The 23,992-nt window shown below is 48.1% G+C and overlaps 1 protein-coding gene across 1 annotated transcript in view; it reads left to right on the forward strand.

Annotated features, from left to right (window-relative positions):
- Positions 1 to 23,992, forward strand: part of INSR (insulin receptor) — a 114,045-nt gene that overhangs the window by 58,555 nt on the left and 31,498 nt on the right. The window contains exons 3-10 of the mRNA XM_023524818.1: positions 5,836 to 6,157; positions 11,176 to 11,324; positions 12,372 to 12,516; positions 15,830 to 16,044; positions 17,021 to 17,147; positions 18,181 to 18,431; positions 19,693 to 19,860; positions 23,751 to 23,983. Of these exons, the coding sequence (XP_023380586.1) occupies positions 5,836 to 6,157; positions 11,176 to 11,324; positions 12,372 to 12,516; positions 15,830 to 16,044; positions 17,021 to 17,147; positions 18,181 to 18,431; positions 19,693 to 19,860; positions 23,751 to 23,983 (1,610 nt within the window). The remainder of the gene's footprint in view (positions 1 to 5,835; positions 6,158 to 11,175; positions 11,325 to 12,371; positions 12,517 to 15,829; positions 16,045 to 17,020; positions 17,148 to 18,180; positions 18,432 to 19,692; positions 19,861 to 23,750; positions 23,984 to 23,992) is intronic.

Below are 23,992 nucleotides of genomic sequence, written 5' to 3' on the forward strand. Positions count from 1 at the left end.
TTTTTTTTTTCTTTTCATGTCACCTGGGTGAACCCCTCGGTTGTGTAGTCGGGATAGGAAGTATACGCTTAACCTTACACGAAACTATCAAACTAGTTTCCAAACTAGCTGTCCCATTTCGTATTCCCAGTACTTGTGTTTCTTCCCTTTTCCGCCAATGAATGTCCTCCAGACGCTGCCCTGCGCTCGCTTTCCCGCTTAATGCTGTCTTGGATGTGCCTCCAGCACCAGGATGTGCAGAGCCGCCTCCTTTTTTGTGGCTGCCTCCTATTCCCCCTCGATCCACAGTAGTTTGTTTACACAGTCTGCTGCTATGGACCTTTAGATTGTTTCCAGTCTTTTGCTGTTGTAAACCCAACTGGTTAATGGTGGAGAATATCTTCATCCAGGTGTCTGTGTGCCCAGATCCTTTATTTTTTACGGGCTAATTCCTAGAAGTGGAAAGATTGGGTCAAATCGCACTTGCCCCCTTTGCTTTGAAGCACCTCTCTCGAATGAGTTGGCATTTTTGTAGACCTCTCCTGGGCTGGCTAGCGTAGCTGGGTGGGGATATGCACCTACTTTGGAGGCCCAGTCAGAGGATTCTGACCTTCTTCCCCTCCACCAATTTATGGAGAGGTCAGTTTTTGGTCTTCTCAGCAAGGTATAGTGAAAATGCCACTGGAGGGTGACAGTTTGAGGAAGGTCGTGGCAGCTTCTGCCAGTGGAAGACAAGGCTTTTAGAAACTTTCTAGAGAGAGTTGGGAAGAAATTGGGGCCAGCAGCCCAAGGGAGCTTGGGAGTGGCGGATGGATAGCCAGGCAAGGAACTTGTGTATTTGGAGGGACAGGGCTGGTGCTGGCCATCCCCCGGAGGCTTGGGCAGGTCTTCCCTATACACAGAGCATGCACCGGTGCTTGGAAGGTTGACGGCTCCCAATTGCTTGGCGTTTTCTTGAAAAGGCTGTCATCCTTCCTGGCAGAAACAGCACGGGGGTGGCCCTCTGTGACTGGGCTGCTGGGACTCATTTTATGTCTACAACAGGGAGCAAGACCAGGGGCACGGGGAGAGGAAAGTCAGCCCCCTCCGACATTGGCAGTTTTTTCATCTTGCACAGCACGTGGTTTTCATAATTCAGCCTGGGGTGGGGGTGGGGGTGAGGGGCAGCCATCCTGAGCACATGTCTATTACGATAAAGTACTTGGAAACAGTGAGAGAGACACCCAGAGTCAGCTTATCGTTATCAAAGTTTAATTTTCTTCAAAAGTTAAAAACAGAACTCTTAGGGGAAAAAATAGGAAAGAACACCTGTCAACAACATTTTTAACCCTTTAGTGAGGGGGCCAGCGGGATGGTAAAGCTGAAGCATTTACAATGACTGAAATGAGATTGCGGAGTTAGGTACGGGGCAGCTTGATGTGTACGGGACAATATGACTGCCATTTGGGGGAGCCTATCTCTTTATTTGGATAAAAATGGTTTACAGTGTGTCTGTCTGTAAATTGACATCCGGCTTCCCCGAGTCTAGGCCCTAATAGAAACAGTAAATTAACCACAGGTACGTCTCGCCGGGTAAGGGGGATGGTAACTGCTTTTGTAAATAGTTTTATTGGACACAGTGGGTCCGGGGCTGCATTCACGCTACAGCCACAGACTGGAGTAGTTGCAACAGAGACCGTGTGTCCCCAATATTTGCTTTGTGACCCTCTACTGAAAAAGTTTGCCAGCTCCTGTGCTGGAGAATGAAATAGTTCTCAGGTGGGCCTTTTAGACAGGGCTCTGGCATAAGATGTAAAAGTCCTGTGTTCAGCCTCGGGCCTGTTTGCTGGCATTGCGTCTTTTTTTCTCAGCATTGTCTAGGCCGGAAGGCTTATGTGTTTAGGAAGTTTTTGTTGGGTCTTTGCTGATGCCTCTTCTGAGCTTAATGACTGACCCTGAGACCAGGCCCCAGCCCAGGAAATGGGCCCCTTCCTACTCTCATGGTGACCTCCCAGCGGGTGGGGTCTGTCATTGTTGTCTGCCTTGTGCGTATTGCTTCCTGCCATTGAGTTTCAGCCCTTGCGGTCCCATTAAGAATAATGATGGTGATGATAACACCCACAGCAGCTAACTGATCTCACGCCTACAGTGTGCCTATCAGAGAAGCCAGCGCTTAGGCACTGTTGTTACCACCCGCGCTTTACAAGTAAGGAAGCCAAGGCTGCTGTTTGTTCTTCATGAAACCTTCGCGGTGTTTCCCGTGGGGCAGCGGGCACACGTCGCTGAGGCCCAGCGCCTGCCGTCCCTCCCTCTGGGCTGCGTGGACCGTGGGGGTAGCCGTGTCTTTCTCTAGACTCGGGAAATCAGATTCAGAGCCAAAAGATTGAGGTTCCACTTTGGGCCCCGATGTGTCTCAGCCTAGCCAGTCTTCCCGCCTCCGTGAAATGGACATACTATTACTTAACCCCTTCCTGCTGGGATCTTTGTTGGCATTAAGCAGCTAATGGGTGGTATGCGAACCCTAAAAAAGCTACACGGACATTGGTGGGTTAACCCCCATCCTGCTCTTGTTACAGCTCCCTAATTCTTTCTGGATCGTTGGAGGAAATAAGAGTATGTATGCACTGATGCACAGAGGCTCCAGATTTTACATGTGGTTTTCAGGGTGTTTGTGGAGCTCCTGCAACTGGGAATTCTTGCAGGAATTCTCGAGCCATCAGCTAAAAATTGAGGGACTTGGAACTGCTCCATCATCCCTCCTTTTGCCTCCTTTCTAATTGGACGTGTATCTGCTGAGCTCCTCCTGGGTACAAGGAGTGCACGGCCCTGCCCCCTAAGCTCCCCTCTAGCCAGTCAACAGACACCCAAGGTGATTTTTGAGAGCGATAAGTGCTATAAGAAAAACATAACAAGATAATGTGCTAGAACATGGCTTGAGAAGGAGGGAGTGACTTGCAGTAGGGAGCTCAGGGAAGGTCTTTCTAAGGTACTGAGACCTGAAGGACCAGAAGGAGCCAGTCGTGAGAGGATAAGGGATAGGGTGTGAGCCAGCCAGAATAGCACATGCAAAGGTCCTGAGGTAGGACCAAGCCTGAGTATGTGGGGGGGCAGAAAACAGGCCAGGTGGCTGCTGCCTGAGGCTGGGAGGTCTCGGAGAGGCCGGCAGGCACTGGTCCACATATGAGACCTATTGACATTGACAAGGAGTTTATTTTTATTCTCTAAGATGCTGCTGTTCAATGCAAGAGCCACCTGTGGTTATAAAAATGAAAATTAAAATACAATTAAAAGTTTGGTTCTTCAGTAGAAATTGCATCCCTATATACTCTTGGCAGGAATGTAAAGTGATACAGCCGCTGTGGAAAACAGTATGGTGATTCTCAAACAATTAAAAATTGAATTACCATGTGAATTAACAATTTTGCTTCTGGGTATATATGTAGAAGAATTGAAAGCAGAGTCTTGAAGAGATGTTTGCACACCCATGGTCATAGCAGCATTGTTCACAACGGCCAGAAGGCGGAAGTGACCCAGTTGCCATGGTCAGATGAATGGATCTATGGAGTAGTATTCAGCCTTAAGCAGAAGGAAATTCTGAAGTTCTGATGTATGTCATCACATAGACGAACCTGGAGGACATTATGCCAAGTGAAATAAGCCAGACACAAAAAGACACATGCCACGTGATTCCACTCACAGGAGGTCCCCGAGGAGTCAGATTCATAGAGACAGAAAGTCGATGGCAGTGCGGGGGACGGAGGGGGTGTGAGTGTTTCATGAGGACGGCGTCAGTTTGGGAAGGCGAGAAGGTTCTGGAGACGCATGGTGGGGATGGTTGCACAACACCGTGAATGTACTTAATGCCACAGAACTGTACACTTAAAAACGGCACAGTTTACGCTCTGTGTGTTTTGCCACAGCTGAAACAAATGTGGTTCCTAGCTGAGCTCACCACCGGCCACAGCCACAGGGGACAAGTGGCCACTGCAATGGATGGCATGCGGAGTGCCAACATTTCCGTCATCGCAGAAAGTTCCACGAGATGGTGCTGCTCATGTGTGAATGTGGCTTCAGGGGACACTTCTGGTCCCTGGGCCCAGTCCTTGGGGCCCACTCGGGCGTGATGTTCTTGATGTTTGCTGTGGTGAGTGGAAGGCCCGAGGGTTTGGAGTGAGTGACACTCTCCAGTTCCCAAATCGCCATTCAAGCCGTGCAGGGAGTGAGTGAGGACAGGTTCCACTGTGGCCGAAGTCTGTCCAGCCCTGGAGATGCCGTCTGTCCACGACCGCCTGGGACGGTCATCGAGGGCCAGGGCAAATGGCGAGGGACCGAAATCAAGGGGTAATTAGTAAGCGACGGGTAGTGAGACATCAGGAGAAGGGGGAGGAAGTGGGCAGAGTCTAGCCTTCGGTCGCATGGAACAAGAAACTCCCTCCAGCCATGAAATCTATGCCCAGTATGGCCCCCAGCCCCAGATCTGTCATTATCTCCTTAGGCTCGCTGCAGGAATGCACCTCCCCTTACCTCCTGCTCAATGCCTGTTGCTATCCAATTACACATTGTGTGTTTAAATAGCTAAAACACCTTCTCCCTTAGACCCCGTACTCCTGAGGGTAGGGTCTGCGGCCACCTTGTTCCCACAGAGGCTGCAATATCTGGATCAGTGCATGCAAACGTCTGTGGAAGCAATAAATGACCTTTGGGTGATTTGTTTAACCATCTTGTGCCTCGATTTCCCCATTTGTAAAATGGAGGAATGGAGACAATCATATATCCTTTTATACCAGGATTGCAGCTGTGTGCTGGAGCTGGCTTGCTAGAGCTGGTTGTTTACTTTTCAGGAAATTTGCGAATCGGGTGTTAAGCAAGCTTCAAATTTAAATAATAAAATTTAAATCACATAACTTTATAATTAAGTTATGTTAAAAACGAAGGTAATAAATACTCAAAGCTCCCCACTGATCTCCGTTTCCTTTGTCCGTTTTGCTTTCTGAGGTTTCGGTTCCTCTTGGTCCGCAGACAGTGTATGGAAAATGCCAGAATTAAACAGTTTGTATGTTTTAAATCGTGCGCCATTCTGGGTGGTGCACGGAAGTCTCGTGCCGTCCGGCTCCGTCTGCCCGAGCCGAGATGCGTCCCTCCGTCCGGCGCCCCGCTGCCTGCGGGCCACGCGTGCGTCTGGGCGGTGACGCGGACTCGCCTGGTGTTGGCGTGCGTGTGTCAGCCGCCCCCTCCTTTTACTTCTCAGGGCCGCCTCCGTGTGACTTTTATTACGGTCTAGCGTTGTCATTGTTCTCTTGCTGTTATTATGGGTGTTAATCTCTTGCTCTTGCCTCATATATAAATGAAACTTGATCGTGGGTACACACATGTACAGGAAGAAACATGGCGTGTGTAGGGTTCGCTGCTGTTCGTGGTTTCAGGCGTCCCTGGGGGTCTTGGAGCGCATCCCTCACAGATATGGGGGCGGGGGTGTGACTGTGTTTATGCTTTGGGAACTCTTGGCTACTCTAGCATCTCCATGGTGGAAATGCCATTTAATGCTGTGCACCCACGTATCTCTTACCCGCCCAGGGGTCAGGAATCTCAGGTTGGTGGCATTACACTGTAGAAATGGGAAGATGCTACAAGCTGGAGCCTCTCTGTCCCCTCTTTGAAGTGGTCGTTAAACATTTACGAGCACACCATGGTTTTGGGGACTTCAATGAGTTAATGCTTTTGTTAATGGCTTTGTGCCCAGCGCGTAGCACGCACTGTAGACGCGTGGCTGTTATTGTTATTATTTTGTTTGGCTTGTACTCCCTAACCCAGCATTGCTGTCTGTGCAGACAGGAACTGGGCAAAGCCGTTGACCAGCTGTTTTCTTTCTCTCCGCAGTCTGCCCGACCATCTGTAAATCGCACGGCTGCACCGCCGAAGGCCTCTGCTGCCACAGCGAGTGCCTGGGCAACTGCTCCGAGCCCGGTGACCCCACCAAGTGCACGGCCTGCCGCAACTTCTACCTGGACGGCCGGTGTGTGGAGACCTGCCCGCCCCCGTACTACCACTTCCAAGACTGGCGTTGTGTGAACTTCAGCTTCTGCCTGCACCTGCACAACAAATGCAAGAACTCTCGGAGGCAGGGCTGCCACCAGTATGTCATTCACAATAATAAGTGCATCCCTGAATGTCCCTCCGGATACACGATGAATTCCAGCAAGTGAGTCCTGGGCATGGGTTCCGCAGGTTGGGGGCTGTGAAGGGGAGAAGGGACACGGGGCTGGCGATGGAGGTACCGCCTGTTAGAACCGTATGCAAAACCAGAGGTCAGTGCCGATGAGTGAGAGAGCTGTGTTGACCGGCGATAAGCTAGTTCGCTTGGATGCCATTTGAAGCCTCCTGTTTTGGTCCTGGTCTTTGGAGCAGGAGTCGACAAACTTTCTCAGTGAAGGGGATGTATTTTTGGCTCTTGTACATGATTTTTAAAGCTTTCTGTGCTCAGCCTTGGGAATAGGAGACATATAGACATAAGCCCTTGGCTGCCTGTAGAATCCTTCACATTTACAGGACGGTCCCCACTGACGTGGCTGCCTGGTTCCAGCCAAGATGGAGCTCTGGTTTCTTTTTTAATGTTTTCTCTGATCTGGAGCCGGACAGTGTGCTGAGGAGGAAGAGACTTGGTGCTCGATTATTCCCAGAGCTTTGTTGTATTTTGAAGCGCAGTGCCATGAAACCATTTCCTACCATTTGGGTGAGAAATAGCAGGGTTTTCTCTCTTTGGCGAGAGTCAGATGTCCCACACGCATCACGGACTTTTTGTTCATGTTGTTAGCTTCTTAGATGAGCTATTTTGGTATCTTGGGGCAGTAACCAAGTTTAAAAAATTTGTTTCCTGGGTTTTGTGTTTGGAAAAAAAAAAACCTCCACAGAACAACACAAAAACAAATCAGAAACAGACACATGCCGAGGGGCCTTGGGCCAACCTGCTTATATAAAAAATGTTCCTCTTCAGACTTGAGAATTAGCCAAGCAAGAGTGTTCTGGTGGGAAATTTTATTCCCCGGGTGGGGAGGATAGGAAGAAAAACAATCTTTATTTCAGTTCTTAGGAGCCTCGCTTTGAGTGTTTGTGAAACCTGCAAGTACAATATGTTTCGTTTTATTCATTTTTGATAAAAGCTGTCATGTGGCTTTGTTGACCAAAAATAGGTGATATAAATCACTTTGGCGTGCCAGACAGAGCTGTTTTCCTTTTTGGGGGCCGGTTTATCAGTAAGGTTGGGAAAATGACTATATTCCTTTTGATTCATTTCTGGATTTGTTTGTTTGTTTGAAACGAAATGTGGCTATTAACGTCTGGTAAGATGTTTGTTTAACATTGGCTTTAAGTAAAAGGTAGTACCCCCTCAGCATGACTAAGACCTGAGAAGCATGGCAGCTGCCTCTGATGCCTTCTGATGGTGTGGTGTCCCCAGAACCCAAGCTGCAGGGAACAGCCGTATCCCGCGATGCCTATGGCCCTTACTGAATGAAAGAGGGCGAAGCGAGAGATGCTAATTACGACCCATCATGGCACTGTGGCACTTTGTGGGTTTTTAAAAAAATTACTATTTTTCTTTCTGAAGCCTTCGTTTTATTTTGTGAAAGACATTAGTACCGTCGCATTTTCTCACGCGGTCTGCTAGCAAACAAGACCAGATGTGCGTGCTTCCATTCTTGCGGCTTCGCCGGGAAGTAGTTCTTGATGTGTTTGGAGCGCACATGGATTCATTATAAGGTCTCCCTGTCCCTGGTCACCCCGAGATACCTGGCGGGAGCAGTGGGTGCTCTTTCCTGAGATGAGGAGGACTCGGTATTTGGGGTGAATGTTCAGCGTGGATGGGTGCAGGGCATCCCTTTTCCCCCTAGAATGCTCTGCCTCTTGCTCTTTGCGTGGCCAGCTTCTTCTTTTCATCCAGGTCACAGCTTACAAGTCACTTCCTCTGAGAACCCTTCCCTGTCTGAATTAGCCATCCAGCTACTTTTTGGCCCATCACTCAGTTTTAACTCTTTTCGTGGCATTTCCCACTAGCTGACATTTTAATCATAATCCTACTAATACTCCTCAACAAGACCATATGCTTGACAGATGTATCAGTTAGCTCATGCTGCATAACAAACCACCCCAGTACTTAGTGATTTAACTCTCATTTACGGTTTCTAATGATTTTGTGGGTCTGGCGTGGGCCGGGTCGGCCCTGATCGGCTGGTAGAGGATAGCCTGTCACGGCTCAGGAGGGTGGGTGGCTGAGGCCTTTGCACGTGGTTTCTCATCCCAGCAGCCAGGGAGAGCATGCTCTAATGTGCAAGTACTTTTCAAGCCTCTGCTTACGTCACATTTGCTAATATCCCATCAGCCAAAGCGATTCATACGGCCAAGCCCAGATTCACTACGTGAGGAAACAGACCCCGCTTCTCCGTGGGAAGGCTGAGGAGAACGTGTGACCATTTGTAATCTCCCACACGGAGAGTCGATTGTTTTGTTCACTCATGTGTGCCTGTGGCTTAGAGCAGGCATTGGCGAAGGTCCAGATAGTAAATATTTTTGGTTCTGAAGGCCATATGGTCTCTGCTGCAGCTCCTCTACTCTGTCCTTATGGAGAACAGCCTTGGATAATCCATAAACCAATGGGTGTGGCTGTATATAACGTTATTTACAAAAAACAGGTGGCCGGCTGGATTTGGCACATGGGCCGCACTTTGCGGACCCCTAGCTTTGAGTGTCACCTGTCACATGCTATGTGCTCCGCGAATGTTTGTAGAACCACTGAAACGACCCAAACATGGGGTCCGACTCTGCTTCCGCCCCAGCTGTCCTGGTACCACCTGGGCGTGCTGCACTATGGTTTGACACTAACTGCCTGGATATAAATTTGGGGGTTCTCATGAACCCCTTGGGTTCAGTGATTCGCCAGAACTCACAGAACTAAAGTAAAGCTGTACTGTTTATTCTGTCAGTACCAAGCCGACTGATGGTAGGGCCTTAGGAATGCCTGCCTCGCTCCCCCGGCACACGTCACTCCCAGCGAGCCCCACAGACACACCCCACGGGGGCTCCTGTTTATGGCTCAAGGTTCTTATTATGATCACAGGATGCACTTCAGCAAGAAACCATCAGGGAACTTTGAAGAAGGAGATTTATTACTCACAGGTCCTGAAGGGTGCATGGTACACCTGAGGGCCACCCCGCAAGGCCATAGAGTGGCAGAGAGAAAGAGGGCAGGGGACGACCCTGGGGCTCTGCCTATGAAATAGGGTCTGGGGTAGGGCATCTGTGGTTTCCTGGATTCTTTCTTTCTTGGCCAACTTGAAGCTTAAGAGCAGGAATTAGGGTGCTGGAAGGGAGAAATGGGGTCACCCAAGTGGTCAGTTGTCTAGATGCCCCAGAGCTTTATGCGAGAGGGTCCTTCATGGGTGGGAGCAGCCTGATTCCTCATCTGATTCTTCATTTTGCTTGTAGCTGTGTATGTGCTGGCGTTGTGTTTGTTTATTCTAGACGGATGTCTTTTGAAATGGATGCCTGGGCAATCAAAGTGCTCACTGTCAGGCACTTACGCTGCGGACACTTAAAGCATGGCTTTGTGTTTCGGTGCCCGGGTGCCGTAGGGCAGGGTCTGGGAGCGTTCGGACACAGAGCCGGAGTCGGGGGCGTCACCCTCCCAGCACATCGAGTGTTCACCGGCCAGAAAAGCCCACCGAGATGGAGTCCAGAGCTTTGCTTGGGCTTCGTTTCCTGTTGTGACCGATTGACCCCGGGACGAGCTCTGTCTCCAGCCCCGCTCCTCTCTCTGGAGGTCAAGCGGATAAAATGCCCAGCCCTCTAACCACATATTTGGTCTTTCTGGTGACCAGCCCTCATCCTGAAGCGACATAGGGACCAGCACAGGTCACCTCATTAGCATAATGAAGATGCTCCTATCACTTGGGAAATTCTAAGAGCTTTTGAAGCTCTGAGCCAGGATCTCGGACAGAGACCAACTATGTTCTTTATTTTACCACCATCGCAAAGATCGTTGTGAAGAATTGCACACACAGAGGTGTGGAAAGAACAGTAGCAACAATACTGAGAATGAAAAGTGATCCTCGCAGCAGTGACTAATGGTCTTTGTTTTCTATGTGCCAAGTGTGTTAGGCGTTTGCATATCATTTAGTCCTCATCTCCACCTGCAAGAGTGGGTGCTGTCCTCTCACAGGGGAGGAGACTGAGACTCAAGCGTGTAACAGTTGGGAATGTCAAAGTCGCTTGCAGCAGAATCCCAACCCAAACTGGCTGAAGCAAGACGAAAGGAGTTTACTGATGCCTATCACCAAAAAGTTCAGGGGATAGCTTCCGATCACCTGTATCCAGGAGCTCAAGTGATGCACATGAGCTGTTTCTTTCCATCTTTGGCTTTATTTCTCCCTCCCTTGGTTTAGTTCTCAGGCAGCCTCTCCCCGACTCCCTGCCCCATGCCAACAATATAGTACTGCCCTCTTAGAAACAGGCTGCAGGCGAGCGGAGCCGAAGTCTGCCCCGGGCACCCTCCATCAGCTGTGAGGTCCTGTCGTAGCCCTGGGCACATCAGACCCCACACAGAACAAGCCTCCTATCTCCGTGGAGTAACAGCCTGAATTCTGCCACCTTGGGGTGCCAGCATCAGTTCAGCCACTTTGGCATAGCAGCAAAGTGAGTCCCACATTAGGCCCACCAGCTCGGCATCGTTCTGTCACCATGGTAACTCTAGGGGTCCCATCCATTCGCGTGATAGTGTGAGTCCCGTCTCCACAGGGTGCAGCGTGAATCCTACATATCTGGAGTAGAGCAGGAGCCCGTCACGTCGGGGAAAAGCCTTAGTCTCTTGACTTTAGAGGAATGCTGTAGGACTCACCTCCGCGGACAAAGGGCATAAGACTGTCATCCTAGGCGGTGGGTCTTACCTGGGGCGATTTGCCCTTCTCCCTCCAGGGGACAAGGCTTTAGCTGTCATGCCTTCAGTGGGGGTGCTACTGGGATCAAGTGAGTGGAGCCCAGGGATGCTGCTCAGCACCCTTAGCGTACAGTACGGCCTCCCACAACGGAGAGCTCTCTGGCCCCAAGTGTCAGCAGTGCTGTGGGTAACGGCGGGAAGTCCCATCGCTTGAGACCCTGTGCGATGTGCCGTCTGCCTGGTGTATGGGGGTCCTGTGTGCCCTGACCCCTCTCTCTCCGCTCTTTCCTCAGCCTGATGTGTACTCCGTGTCTAGGCCCTTGTCCCAAGGTCTGTCACCTCCTGGAAGGAGAGAAGACCATTGACTCGGTGACGTCCGCCCAGGAGCTCCGAGGCTGCACCGTCATCAATGGGAGCCTTATCATCAACATTCGAGGGGGCAGTGAGTGTGTGGGGGGAATGGCCTGCTGAGGTCCACCTTCCCTGTGAGCAGAGAGGGAAAATGGTCAGATTCTGCTTCATGCTACTTAGGGGATTTTAAGACCATCCTGAGTGGTTCTCTGATCAGCAGAGTCTACTAAACATTTGCTTCCAAACCTGAAATCCACATTTCCTGCACTTGAGATTCTGATTTTCCATGTTGGGAGCTGGGGCATCTGGAATTTGTGTTTTTAACAATCAGGCAACACACCCTGTTGCAGGTCTGGGGACGGTGTCTTCAGAAATACTGTCACAGGCAAAAAGGCATTTCTTTGTTTGTTTATTCAGCAAACATTTGTGGAGTACTCACAGTGAACAAGGCAAAGTCCGTGCACGATGGGTCTTGCAAATAAGCAAGTCAGTGTCTAATGTAAACCCAGGCGGATGTCTTCGATGAAGGGAAGCAGAGCAGGGGAGGGGAGGGAGCGATCGCGGGTTGGCAGCTTTTCCTTATAAAGAGGCCGTGTAATAAATATATTCAGCCTTGTGGGCCAGAGGGTGTGTCATCATTACTCACCTCTGCCAAATGGGCGTTGCTCTGTGCCAATAAAACTTTATTTACAAAGCGTGCAGACTGGGTTTGCGAGCCTCTGAAACAGAGAATAAGGAGGTTGCTCTTTTAGAAGAGTTTCCAGTGAGAGGAGCCATGCTTTGGGTTAGCGATGGAGCAAACCAAGCAGATGGAGGGGACAGTGATAGTCTGGGCCAAGGAGGTGGCCAGGCAAAGTCCTGAGGCAGGAGTGCGTCTGGTCTGTTGAAGGGACACTGGGAAGACCCACGTGCCTGGAGGAGGGGGAGCAAGGAATGAGAGGAGACAGAGAGCAGTGGTCACTTGTTTAGGGACTTGTCCACCCTGTAGTAAGGGCTTTGGACTGTATTTTAATTAAGTATGGCTCATTTTGAGCAGATTCATCTTAGTCATTTGTAATTTAACTCCTCACTGTGGGAAATTATGGGAAGATTAAAATATTTCTGTAAAAACTCACTTGATATTCTCTCCCTTTCTTAGACAATCTGGCAGCTGAGCTAGAGGCCAACCTCGGCCTCATTGAAGAAATTTCAGGGTATCTGAAAATCCGCCGTTCCTACGCCCTCGTGTCTCTGGCCTTCTTCCGGAAGCTACGTCTGATTCGGGGGGATACCTTGGAAGTCGGGTATGTGGGTCTCGCTTCTTCTGTGTCTGTGGCCGGAATGCCAACTAAGAAGTTCGTGAGTTAGAAAAAGTTAGGGGTTTTCGCCAGGACATGGAAACAACCTAAGTGTGGTAAAGAAAATGTGGTATATATACACAACGGAATATTATTCAGGAATATTATTCATAAAAAGGAAGGAAATCCTGCTACTTGCAACAACATGACAACATGGATGGACCTTGAGGGCATTATGCTCAGTGAAAAAAGTCAGATAGAGAAAGATGTATGCTATATGACCTCACTTATATGTAGAATCTAAAAAAAAAACAACCCAAGCTCACAGATACAGGGAACAAGTTGGTGGTTGTCAGAGGCAGGGGGTAGAGGCAGGCAAATTGGATGAAGTGTATCAAAAGGCACAAGCTTCCAGTTGTAAAATAAATAAGTCCTGGGGATGTACAGTATGGTGACTTTAATTAATAATACTATACTGTATATTTGAAAGTTGCTAAGAATCTTAAAAGTTCTCATGACAAGAAAAAAAATTTTAACTATGTAAGGTGATGGGTATTAACGAAGTGTGATAATCGTTTTGCAATATATACCTATATCAAAGTATTATGTTGTACAACTAAAACTAATAATGTTCTATGTCAATTATATCTCAATAAAACTGGGGGAGGGAATAGAAAAACTTAGGGTTTTTTTTTTTTTAATTGAGGTATAATGGACATATAATGTATTAGTTTCATGTGTACAATATCATGCATGATTTCATATTTGTATCCATTGTGAAATGATCACTAGAATGAATCTAGTTAACATCTGCCACCACACAGTTACAGAAAAATTTTTTTCTTGTGACGAGAACTTTTAAGATCTACTCTCTTAGCAGCCGTCAAATATTAAATATAGTGTTAACCATAGTCAGCATGCTGTGACTTAGGGGTTTTTAAAGCCAAAAAACATTTATCAGGAGAAAGCGCTTAGAGAAGAATCGAGAGGAAGGGATGTGTGTTGGAATATGTTTGAAGATCCAGCTCAGGCAGGTGACACCCATTTTACAGTCACTCTTAGAAGTCGCAGGGGGTACACCCTAACTAACTTTGTGCCCTCCAGAGGCACTGTTGGGAATGAAATAAGTGTCTGTCTGGCGCTCTGGGCTTCCTGTGAGCTGGCCTAAGCAGGAGCCTCCAATCGATGCATCTGGTACCTTCTCACTTCCTGGCCCCCTTGGTGCTTCCTGTTCCTATTCCTTGCTGAAATCTCACCTCAAGCCCATAGTGTTCTACCTCCTCAAGATATTCTGCTGGCCTCCCTTGATTTCCTCCCCCATTCTCCTCCCAGGCTCCCCTGCCCTCTACCTGCCTCCGAGAGTTGGTGTCATGGGCTCCCAGCCCCAGCCATCTCTCTAGTGATGGCCAGTGCTGAGACCCCCAGCCCCCAAGCTTGTCTCTAGCTGGGTGACCCCCAGGAGCCTCAAATGCAACACGTACAAAATGGAACTCCCCTTCTTGCCCTGCTTCATCCTTATTTCTCAGATCTGTACTCCTAGAGGTTACACTGACCCTGTTTCAGATATTGAAACAACAGAAATCCAGACCAGCTATGTTTCATGCAGATAAGATAGACTCACAGACAAGTCTGAGGAGGGCTGTCCAACAATGCCATCAAGGATAAGACCCCAGTTTTTTCCATCTTTGTGTTCCTCACGGTCACGAGATGGCTGCCTCACCCTCAACCTTACGTCTGTAGAACCAACAGGAACGGGAAAAGGGACAAAGGTGTATGCCAGCTGCTGAGACTGTCTCTTTAAGAAAGTCTTGCCTGGAACTTCCCACACTCTCGCCCCCAACATCGATTTCTGTTTATATCTCCTTGGCTGGAACTGGGCCATGTGACAGCAAGAGAGTCTGGGAGAGCGAATATTTACCTTTTGCAGTCTGTACAATAGAGGAAGGCAAGGGGAAGAGGGGGGGCTTGCAAATGGCTTCTGAGAAGCCATCCACAGAATTGCTTAGACTACCATCTTGAATCACTCACCAGCTCATGTTGATTTTTCCGCCCTAAAACTACCTTTTTGTTGAAGTTTAAACCTTTCATTTGGATTATTCCGGTGAGCATCCTAGACCTAAACCAGTGCTGTCCAACAGAAATGTAATGCAAGTCGCATATGTGACTTTAAATGTTCTAGTAGCCACATTTAGAAAAACTTTAAAAGAAACAGGTGAAACGAGTTTTAATGATGCACTTTGTTGCTTTCAGTTTTATCTCTTGCAGTTAAGACAAACAAACAAAAACTCAGACACAGACAACAGTATGGTGGTTACCAGAGGGGAAGCGGGGTGGAGGGAGGTAGAAAAGGGTAAAGGGGGTCGAATACAAGGTGACGGAAGGAGACTTGATTTTGGGTGGTGGACACAGAATGCAGTATACAGAGGATGATGTATTATAGAATTGTGCATTTGAAACCTTTGTAATTTAACAACAACAAAAAATAGAAACCTTCGTAATTTTATTAATCAGCATCACCTCATAAATTTAATAAAATTAAAAAAGGTTGAAACAAAAAATAATACATTTTACTTAACTTATGACATCTAAAATGTCATTTCAAATTAGAACCAGTATACAGCCAATTATGAAGAAGATCTTTTACTCCCGTATTCTGCAGGCTAAGTCTGTAAAACCCACGTTTTCAGTTCTAGTACTGTTCAGAATGGCCACGTTTCAGGCGCTCAGTCGCCGGAGGTGGCTAGTGGTTTCCGTGTTGGACGTCACAAGTCTAATGCTCCCCTCCTCCCATCTGTCGTGTGCTAGTGACCCACTAATAGTTCTGAAGCCCAAGTCTAATCGAGTTACTGAGTTGTTCCAAAACCTTCAGTGGCGCCCTCTGCCCACGAAGGAACGGCACGTGTTCTCGGTGTTGGTATGTCATGCACAGCACCAGAGGGGTTGGCCCGTTGCAGCTCTCCAGTCTCGTTTGCTGTCTGTCACTTGTTGGCCAGAGCAGGCTCCTGTGCTTTCCCTTGGGCCCAGCTCCGGTGCCTCTGTGTCTTCAGTCTGTCCCCTCTGTAAAACCCGTGTCTCAGTCCATCGCAGTCTTTCTCTCCTACCCCACAAGGTGGAGCTCAGACAGCTTCCCCGGCACGAACACTTCCTCAAGGTCCGTTGTCCCTCCCGTCCTCCCCCACATTCAGCACTCACTGCGTATGTACCAAGCAGGTGGTTAGGGCTGGGTCTGTAGGGCTGAACGGGATGCACTCCAGCCGTGGCCCTGCCATCTTGGAGCTGGAGGTGACAAGATGACCGACTATGGTGTGTGTTCCCGTAGGAACTACTCTTTCTATGCCTTGGACAACCAGAACCTGAGGCAGCTGTGGGACTGGAGCAAACACCACCTCACCATCACTCAGGGGAAACTCTTCTTCCACTATAATCCCAAACTCTGCTTGTCGGAAATTCACAAGATGGAGGAAGTTTCAGGAACCAAGGGGCGCCAGGAGAGGAATGACATCGCCCTGAAGACCAATGGGGACCAGGCATCCTGTAAGTGGTGATGCCCTGGTCCTTCAGGCCTGTGGACCAGATGACGTGGCTCCCCGCCCCTCAGTAGCCACCCCAGTAACCCCCAGTGAGCTCGAGCAACTGCGTGTGTGATAGGCTTTCTGGTACGCTGAGGGCCGGTGTTGTACATCTTGACTCTGTGCCTGCTGCACCTGATACAGTGCCTGATACTGGAAGATGCCACATACGCATCGAATGAATGAATGAATGAATGACACCTCCTTATGTATGGCCTTGACTCAAATGCTACGGCAGGTCCTGCGGTTGCTACGGCTGGAGGCTGTCGGCCGATTGCCGTCCTCTGACAGGTTCTCTCTTGAAGGGCTTTCTGAGCATTGAACTGGGATTCTATAATACTCACATGCAGGTTGGTTCCTTGTGGCAGGATGTGGTCCAAGTTGTGAGAATTCAGGGGAGGGAGAGAGTGTGGTTGGGGTGGAGCTTGAGGGAAGGCTTGTGTTCCGGGCAGAGGCAGTTACTCTCTCCTTGGCATCGTCTGCCCAAGGCATATGGATCTGCACACTCTCTAAACTCACTTAGCGTGTGCTCATTTGCACAGGAGTTACGGCTTCTCATGGGTCAGGCTTGAAAGTCCATATGCATAATAAAATTGTGTCAGGACAAATGTGACTCTTAAAAATCCCTAAATATTGACCAGTTGTCCTTCTCACATTGGCGCCAACTGCTGTTACTCAGTTGAGCATCTGGCCAGGTAACTGGCTGGAGGAAGGGGTCAATTTCCACGTGCCGTTCTTGCCTCTGAACGCGGGGAGACGCGCGCGGGGGTGAGACCCTGTGAACGCGGGGAGATGCACATGGGGATGAGACCCGTCCTCTGAGCAGGAGGTTGAGATCTCCCTTCTCATGGACACTCTTGGGGGTGGAGGATCCCCACTTTGGGCTGAAACAAATTATGAAATACTGATATTGCTTCCTTTTTTTCTTTAAACTTTTCTAGGTGAAAATGAATTACTTAAATTTTCTAACATTCGGACGTCTTTTGACAAGATCTTGCTGAAATGGGAGCCGTACTGGCCCCCCGACTTCCGAGACCTCCTAGGCTTCATGCTGTTCTACAAAGAGGCGTAAGTAGAGGGTAGAGAGGTGTGCGTGTTGCGTGTGTGCTCAGCTGTCCCCCCCGAGGCTTCTCTATCTCCTTCCCACTTGTGGCATAAATATCATAGGCACCTTTTTATGATCGCACCAGTCGAGGGTGTACAAAGTCAGTCATGTCCCATTTTGTCAAAAGCCAGAATGAAGCAGACAGGTTTCTTTTGGAGGTTCAGAGTGGCCAATTTCTTATAGCAATATTCCATTTTCCCTCTTATATGTACATCTCATCAGACGTCCTCAACAAAAGTCACTCAGTTTACTTAATAGGTTTAAAAAATATTTTTAAAAAAATCTGTTTTGTATTTTTCCAACATTTAAAAAATTGTGGTAAAAATTGACCATTTAAATTGTTTTTAAGCATCCAGCCCTGTGGCTTTAAGTACATTCATTAGGTTGTGTAGCCAATCCCACCGTCCATCTCCAGAACTTTCTCATCTTCCCAAACTGATGTTCTGTCCCCATTAAACAACACCTGGTCGCTTTGAGTATGTGACTGTGCTGGAATTTTAAAGGAAGATAATGAAAGTGGTGATAGTGTTAAATTTAATAATAGCTCCCTCTCAAGCCGTGTGCTGAGAAGTTGCCCGTATTCTCTCATGTAATCTTATCAATAACTAACGAGGTAGCTGCTATTATCGTTATCATCACCATTGTTATTGGGAAGTAATATTATTATTTATTAAATCTTATTTAATATTATTGTTACTTACTAGACATTATTTAATATTTATTAGTATTATATAATACATAATAAAATATATACTTATATAATGTTAAGTAACTAAAACACTTTATTATTAATCAATATTATTAACATTAAATAATATTATTATTGAGACATCAGAAGAAGTGGTTCCTTTTTCTTCAGCTGTCTCTGTGTCACTGTTCCTTGTGGCGTAAGGTTGGTGAAGAGGGTGGAACCCTGTAGGATGTAATTTCCCCTGTCTGCATCTCAGAGCGATAGTTGAATAATGGTAACTGCTTTCTCCTATTTCACTTCGAAAGCCCTTATCAGAATGTGACAGAGTTCGATGGGCAGGATGCATGCGGCTCCAACAGCTGGACGGTGGTGGACATTGACCCACCTTTGAGGTCCAACGACCCTAAGTCACAGAGCCACCCCGGGTGGCTGATGCGGGGTCTGAAGCCGTGGACCCAGTATGCCATCTTCGTCAAGACCTTGGTCACCTTTTCTGATGAACGTCGCACATATGGGGCCAAGAGCGACATCATCTATGTCCAGACAGATGCCACCAGTAAGTTTTCTGTGTGAATATGAATTCGTGCATGAATCGGACGTCTTGCCTTTAACAGGCTGATATGGTGATGTTGTATGAAGTGCTTTTTTGCATGGTCATTGGCTTCTGCAAGAGCCGGGTGCTGAGCTTTACAATTTCAGAAGATAACGCAGTGGCAGTCATTCGCCTGGGCGGTTTAAATCTTTCTTCCCATTGTGGAACGTTTTCAGATCATCACAAAAGTAGAAAGAAGAGCGAATCCCATGAACTGTCTCCCAGCTTCAACAGTTATCAACATTTGGTCTTTTTTGTTTCATCGCTGTACTCCTTCCCCGTCCCCATTTTTTTTTTTTTTTTGCGGGGGGCGGGGGGGAGAGGGGAGGTGCTGGAATATTTCAGAACCATTTAGTTGTATTTATAAAGCCTGAGTCTTTCTTCAGCAGTAGTTCTCAGGGCTGAGTTGGGTGGGGTGGGGGTGGGGGGAGAGTCTGCCCCCTAGGGGACACTTGGCGATATCTTGAGACATTTTGGTTGTGATTGTGGAAGTGGTACTACTGGCATCTAGTGGGTGGAGGCCGGGGATGCTGCTCAACACCCTACGATGCACGGGACAGGTCCCCACAACAAAGAATTGTCTGGCCCAGATGTCAGGAGTGCCAAGGGTGAGAAACCATATCCTATAGGATAGATTCCAAACTTGCCTTCTCACCCTGTCTCCTCCAGTGATACCAAAGGACCTGCAGTTTCCAGAAACTTCCAGCTCCTAGGCCTTTGGACACACTGTGTCCTCTGCCTTGAGACCCCCACCTCCACCCTTCACCAACTCTCTAGTCCACCTTCATCCTCGAGGGAAGGTTTTGTGGAGCCCAAAGCTGGTACATTTTGAGGGGGGATGTCAGATGAGCTGCCAGCTCAGTGACAGGATGGAATGGCTTCTAGCTGCTGAAATTTGCCATGTGACTGGGTTCAATTTGGGGCAAATGTTAACCAGAAAATGTGAGTTTGTCTGTCTCTTCACCACCCTCCCTTTCCCCAGCGTCTATCCAGTGCCCAGAACAGAGAGAGCTTGACACAGGGCTGGAGCTGGACAAATGTTTGTGGCATAAATGGATGAATGAATGGCTATACAATCTACATACCTGTAGTAGGAATGGACTGTAATTTTGTGACTCATGCCCTTGGGTGAACATTCAGTGTCTCCAGTTTTCTCTTACGTTAAATAACAGTTGGACAGCTTGCACCCTCCTCACAGTGGACCTCCTTTCTTTCTCCTTTCCAGATCCTTCTGTCCCCCTGGACCCCATCTCGGTTTCCAACTCCTCATCCCAGATCATCCTGAAGTGGAAGCCTCCTTCTGACCCCAACGGCAACATCACTCACTACCTGGTTTTCTGGGAGAGGCAGGCAGAGGACAGTGAGCTGTACGAGCTGGATTATTGCCTCAAAGGTGAGTGTGGGCAGATGTGCGGGAGCGGCGGAGGAGACAGACGTCTGACCCGCTCAGCTCGGCTTCCAGCGAGACGCCTCTCCCCGGCGCGCCAGTGTGCGCGTGCGCAGTGCGCATGCGCACACTCTGCTCCCGCTCGTGGGGACGCGCGTGCGCACACACATTTCTAAACATCACGCGAGTACGCACGGCGAAGACCCGTGTCAAAACCAGATATTTCCCGTGTCTTGGCACCACTTCTCTCTGGCATTTTCTCCTCCTTTCCCCATCTCCCTTTCCCCTCCCCCTCCCTCGTGGGTTCGTAGCTGTGTTAACTGCGCTAGCCTTCCCTGCTAGACCAGAAACACAGCGGCCATCTCGAGAGATGATTGACAACGTCAGGGAAGGATTTTGGCCCCTATATTTAGACCCTTAAGTTTTAAGAATTAGAGACAACGGGAGAGATGATCTGTTCTTTCCTGTGCTATTAACAATTTATGCTAATGATTTTTATTTTCAGTCTTTAATCTTATTTACTTAATGGGCTCCCATCTATGTACAGAAAAAAATGCAAAAATATTTGATGCTTCAAGCTAGTTTGTATAAATTAGTTCGATTATTTTAAAACTAGGTTTTAAAAAACCCCATCAAACTGGAGAAACAGAGTCATTTTTTTCTTTAGTTGTTTTTTGTTTCATTGTCTGTATTTTTCTTGAGATTTTTTTGAGTTAGCCATATCCTCATCTCTTGACTTTGGGGCTGCTGGCGAGGAGTGGCTGAGGCCGGGAGCCCTCTGTCCGCTCTTGGCTGGATCTCTGACCTGCTGTAGGGCTTTGGGCAAGTCACTGCACTTGTCACCGGCTGGCTCCTTTTGGGGAGAAGGGGTGGAAGGCCAACTGATTGCCAGGAGCTGTCCCAGCTCTAGGATCATATGCTGTATGTATGCCTGTGACCTCATTCCCCGCCCTAGCTGAGGGCTGCAAACGCGATTTATCTCCTAGGCTGCTTTATAGAACTCAGAGCAAGCGCTGTCATTGGCTCAGCTGTGAGCTTTTGGGTTGGCCCTGCAGCTGCCAGTGAGAGCCGCCTCCAGCAGCAGGCAGTGGGTGCTTTCCTTTTTTTTTTTAATAAAGGGCAACAACTTTTATTTGTTATTTTATTTATCCATTTTATTTTTTGTTCTGGAAATCTAAATCTATCATCACAACATGACTAAACATGGATTTATGTCTAATGATCCTGGAATTTATGTAATTAAAAATAAACTTACTAAGGACAGATACTGTGTGATTCCATGCATGGGAGGTCCCCAGAGGAGTCAGATTCATAGAGATATAGAGTAGATGGCAGGAGTAGGGGAAGAGGGGGAGAGGGGAGTTAGTGTTTAATGGGGACAGAGCGTCAGTTTGGGAAGGTGAGAAAGTTCTGGAGACGCATGGTGGGGATGGTTGCAGAACACCGTGTACTTAATGCCGCGGAACTCTATTCTTAAAAAGGATGAAGATGGTAAATATTAGGTGTATTTTATCACAATTAAACACACACACACAAGCAAATAAACTTATTAAAACAAAAAATAAATTTCTAACTGTGACCGGTAGGGGCTTCCTATTACTATTGCTAGTGGTCTTTTTTTCAGCTTTATTGAGGTATAATAGACAATTAATATCGTAAGCTATTTAAAGCATGCTCTGTGATGATTTGATACACGTATACATTGTGGAAGGACTCCTCCCATCTGGTTAACACATCCATCACCTCGCATACTTTTTTTTTTTTTTTTTGCTGGGAAAATTTAGAACATACTTTAACTTTCTTAGCATATTTAAATTATACAATACAGTCTTATTAACTGTATGGCTTTTTTATTGTGGTAAAATATACATAACATAAAATTTCCCATTTTAACCATTTTAAGAGTCAGTTCAGTGGCTTTAAACATGCTCACGTTGTTGTGTAGCCATCCCCACCATCCATCACCAGAACTTTCTCATCTTCCCAAACTGACGCTCTATCCCCATTAAACGCTAACTCCCCAGACCCCTCCCCAGCCGCCGGCACCTACCATCTACTCTCTATCTCTGTGGATTTGACTGTCCGAGGTATGTCATTATACTTTATAGTTACAGAAAAACCATGGAACACCATGGTTCTGTGTCTATAGACACAGAAAAACCATGTCACACAGTGGTGCTGGAAAGGGTAGCAGGTATCAGGAGCTGTGCCTTCACCTGATCAAAAGTCCCTTTCTCTCTAGAAAATTGTCAGGAACCCCCTTGCTATTGAAATCCTAACTTTCTTCCGTCCATAATGCCATCACTAGCCCTCCAACAGTGAACCTGGCCAGGTTATTCCACATCTATTAATAAACATAAGAAATGATTTTAAGAGTCCCTTGCAGGCTTTCAAAGCCAGGTAATTACTTGGGCTTCTGTGTGGACACATACACTCACAGGAAGGTCCTCGGAGCTCACTGTCTGCAGGATCCATTCAAGGGGAGAGGAGGGATGGAATTTCCTTTGTTCAGTTGACACTAGACAGGCACTGAGGGCTGGTGGCAGGAGAGGGGACTCGAAGGAGCTGTCGTGGATTTGCCCGTAGGAGTAGCGTGCCTTCTCAAGCCTGCGCCAGAAGTATGGTTGTATGATTGGATGTCAGGGGTCAAGACATGCCATCTGTGGTACTAAAAACAGCTTTGTATTTTTAAGGCTGCTACCTTGAGAGGTTTTTTGTTGTTTGTTTATTTGTTTGTTTTTAAATTTGCCTTTTCTATGCTTATTTGGACATTTCTTTCCACCGATCTCCTCTCGTGTCTTTAGTCCAGGGTTTCCCTACCTCAGCAGTGCTGACTTTTGGGGCTGGATAGTTCTATGGGGTGAGGCTGTTCTGTGCATTGCAGGGTGTCCAACAGTGTCCCTGGCCTCCGCCATGTGGGTGCCCATAGTTTCTTCTCCCCACAACCAGTCCTGACGACCAAAAATGTCCCCAGACCTTGCCCAGTGTCCTGGGGTCGTGAGTGGTGCAGAATCACCCCCTGGGGAGAACCACTGCTTTAATCTGACTTCTGGATTCCCAAATGAGCTGTAGATTCCTTCTTTTGTGCTGCACAGCTTGATGGCTCAGTATAACCATCTGGTCTCTACGCGGGGCCCCTTAGAATTCCCTGTGGAATTCTGCTTGGCCCTCCTGTCTCTATAGCTATGTGGTTCATTGGATTGATGGGTAAATTGATTGAATCGTTCATTCATTCAACTGTGATTTGCGTCCCTGTTCTTTTCTAACTCCACCCCCTACCATTCTCTCCCACAGCCTCTTCTAGCTACACTGGGTCTTTGGTGTCTTTTGACATGGCAAGGAAATTCCTACCCCAGGGCCTTTGCACATACTTTGTGCTCTGTCTGAACTGTTTTACACCAAGATATGTATGTGGCCCATTCCTTTACTCACTTAGTTCAGGACTGCTCAGTAGTCACTTTCTCCGAGACCACCCATGAAAAATAGCGTCCTCAGACACCCTCTGTTCCTTGACCCTGTCATCTGACTCATGGCAGATGTGTATATTAGTTTATTGTGTATTCCCCATACCCGTCCCTGGCCCCTGTGCGCTAGAATGTAAGGGCAGGGACAGGCCTGGCTACCTTACAACCTCCAGCCCCATGGGGTTATGGTGTCTCATTGTGTCTGGAACATGTTGACATGCACTGTCTCATTGACACTGACCGGATCCTCCAGTGAAAGGTCTTCCTTTTCACAGTAGAACTTGAACCCAGACCGTGGCCCCGAGCTCTGTCCCTTGTGCCCAGCTGCTCTGAGAAGGTCCCTTTTGCTCTGTGTGTGTGTGTGTGTGTGTGTGTGTGTGTGTGTGTGTTTCAGCAGGGAGAGTCAAGTCCACCTGCTCTTTCTCCCTGTAGGGCTGAAGCTGCCCTCCCGGACCTGGTCTCCGCCGTCGGAGTCGGAGGGTTCCCAGAAGCACAACCAGAGTGAGTACGATGATGCCGCCGGCGAATGCTGCTCCTGCCCCAAGACCGACTCTCAGATCCTGAAGGAGCTGGAGGAGTCGTCGTTCCGGAAGACATTCGAGGACTACCTGCACAATGTGGTTTTTGTCCCCAGGTCAGGAGCCCTCGTTGGCTTGGGGTGGAGGGTCTTGGAC

The sequence above is a fragment of the Pteropus vampyrus genome, unplaced genomic scaffold (assembly GCF_000151845.1).
Source record: "Pteropus vampyrus isolate Shadow unplaced genomic scaffold, Pvam_2.0 Scaffold496, whole genome shotgun sequence".
Taxonomy (NCBI): domain Eukaryota; kingdom Metazoa; phylum Chordata; class Mammalia; order Chiroptera; family Pteropodidae; genus Pteropus; species Pteropus vampyrus.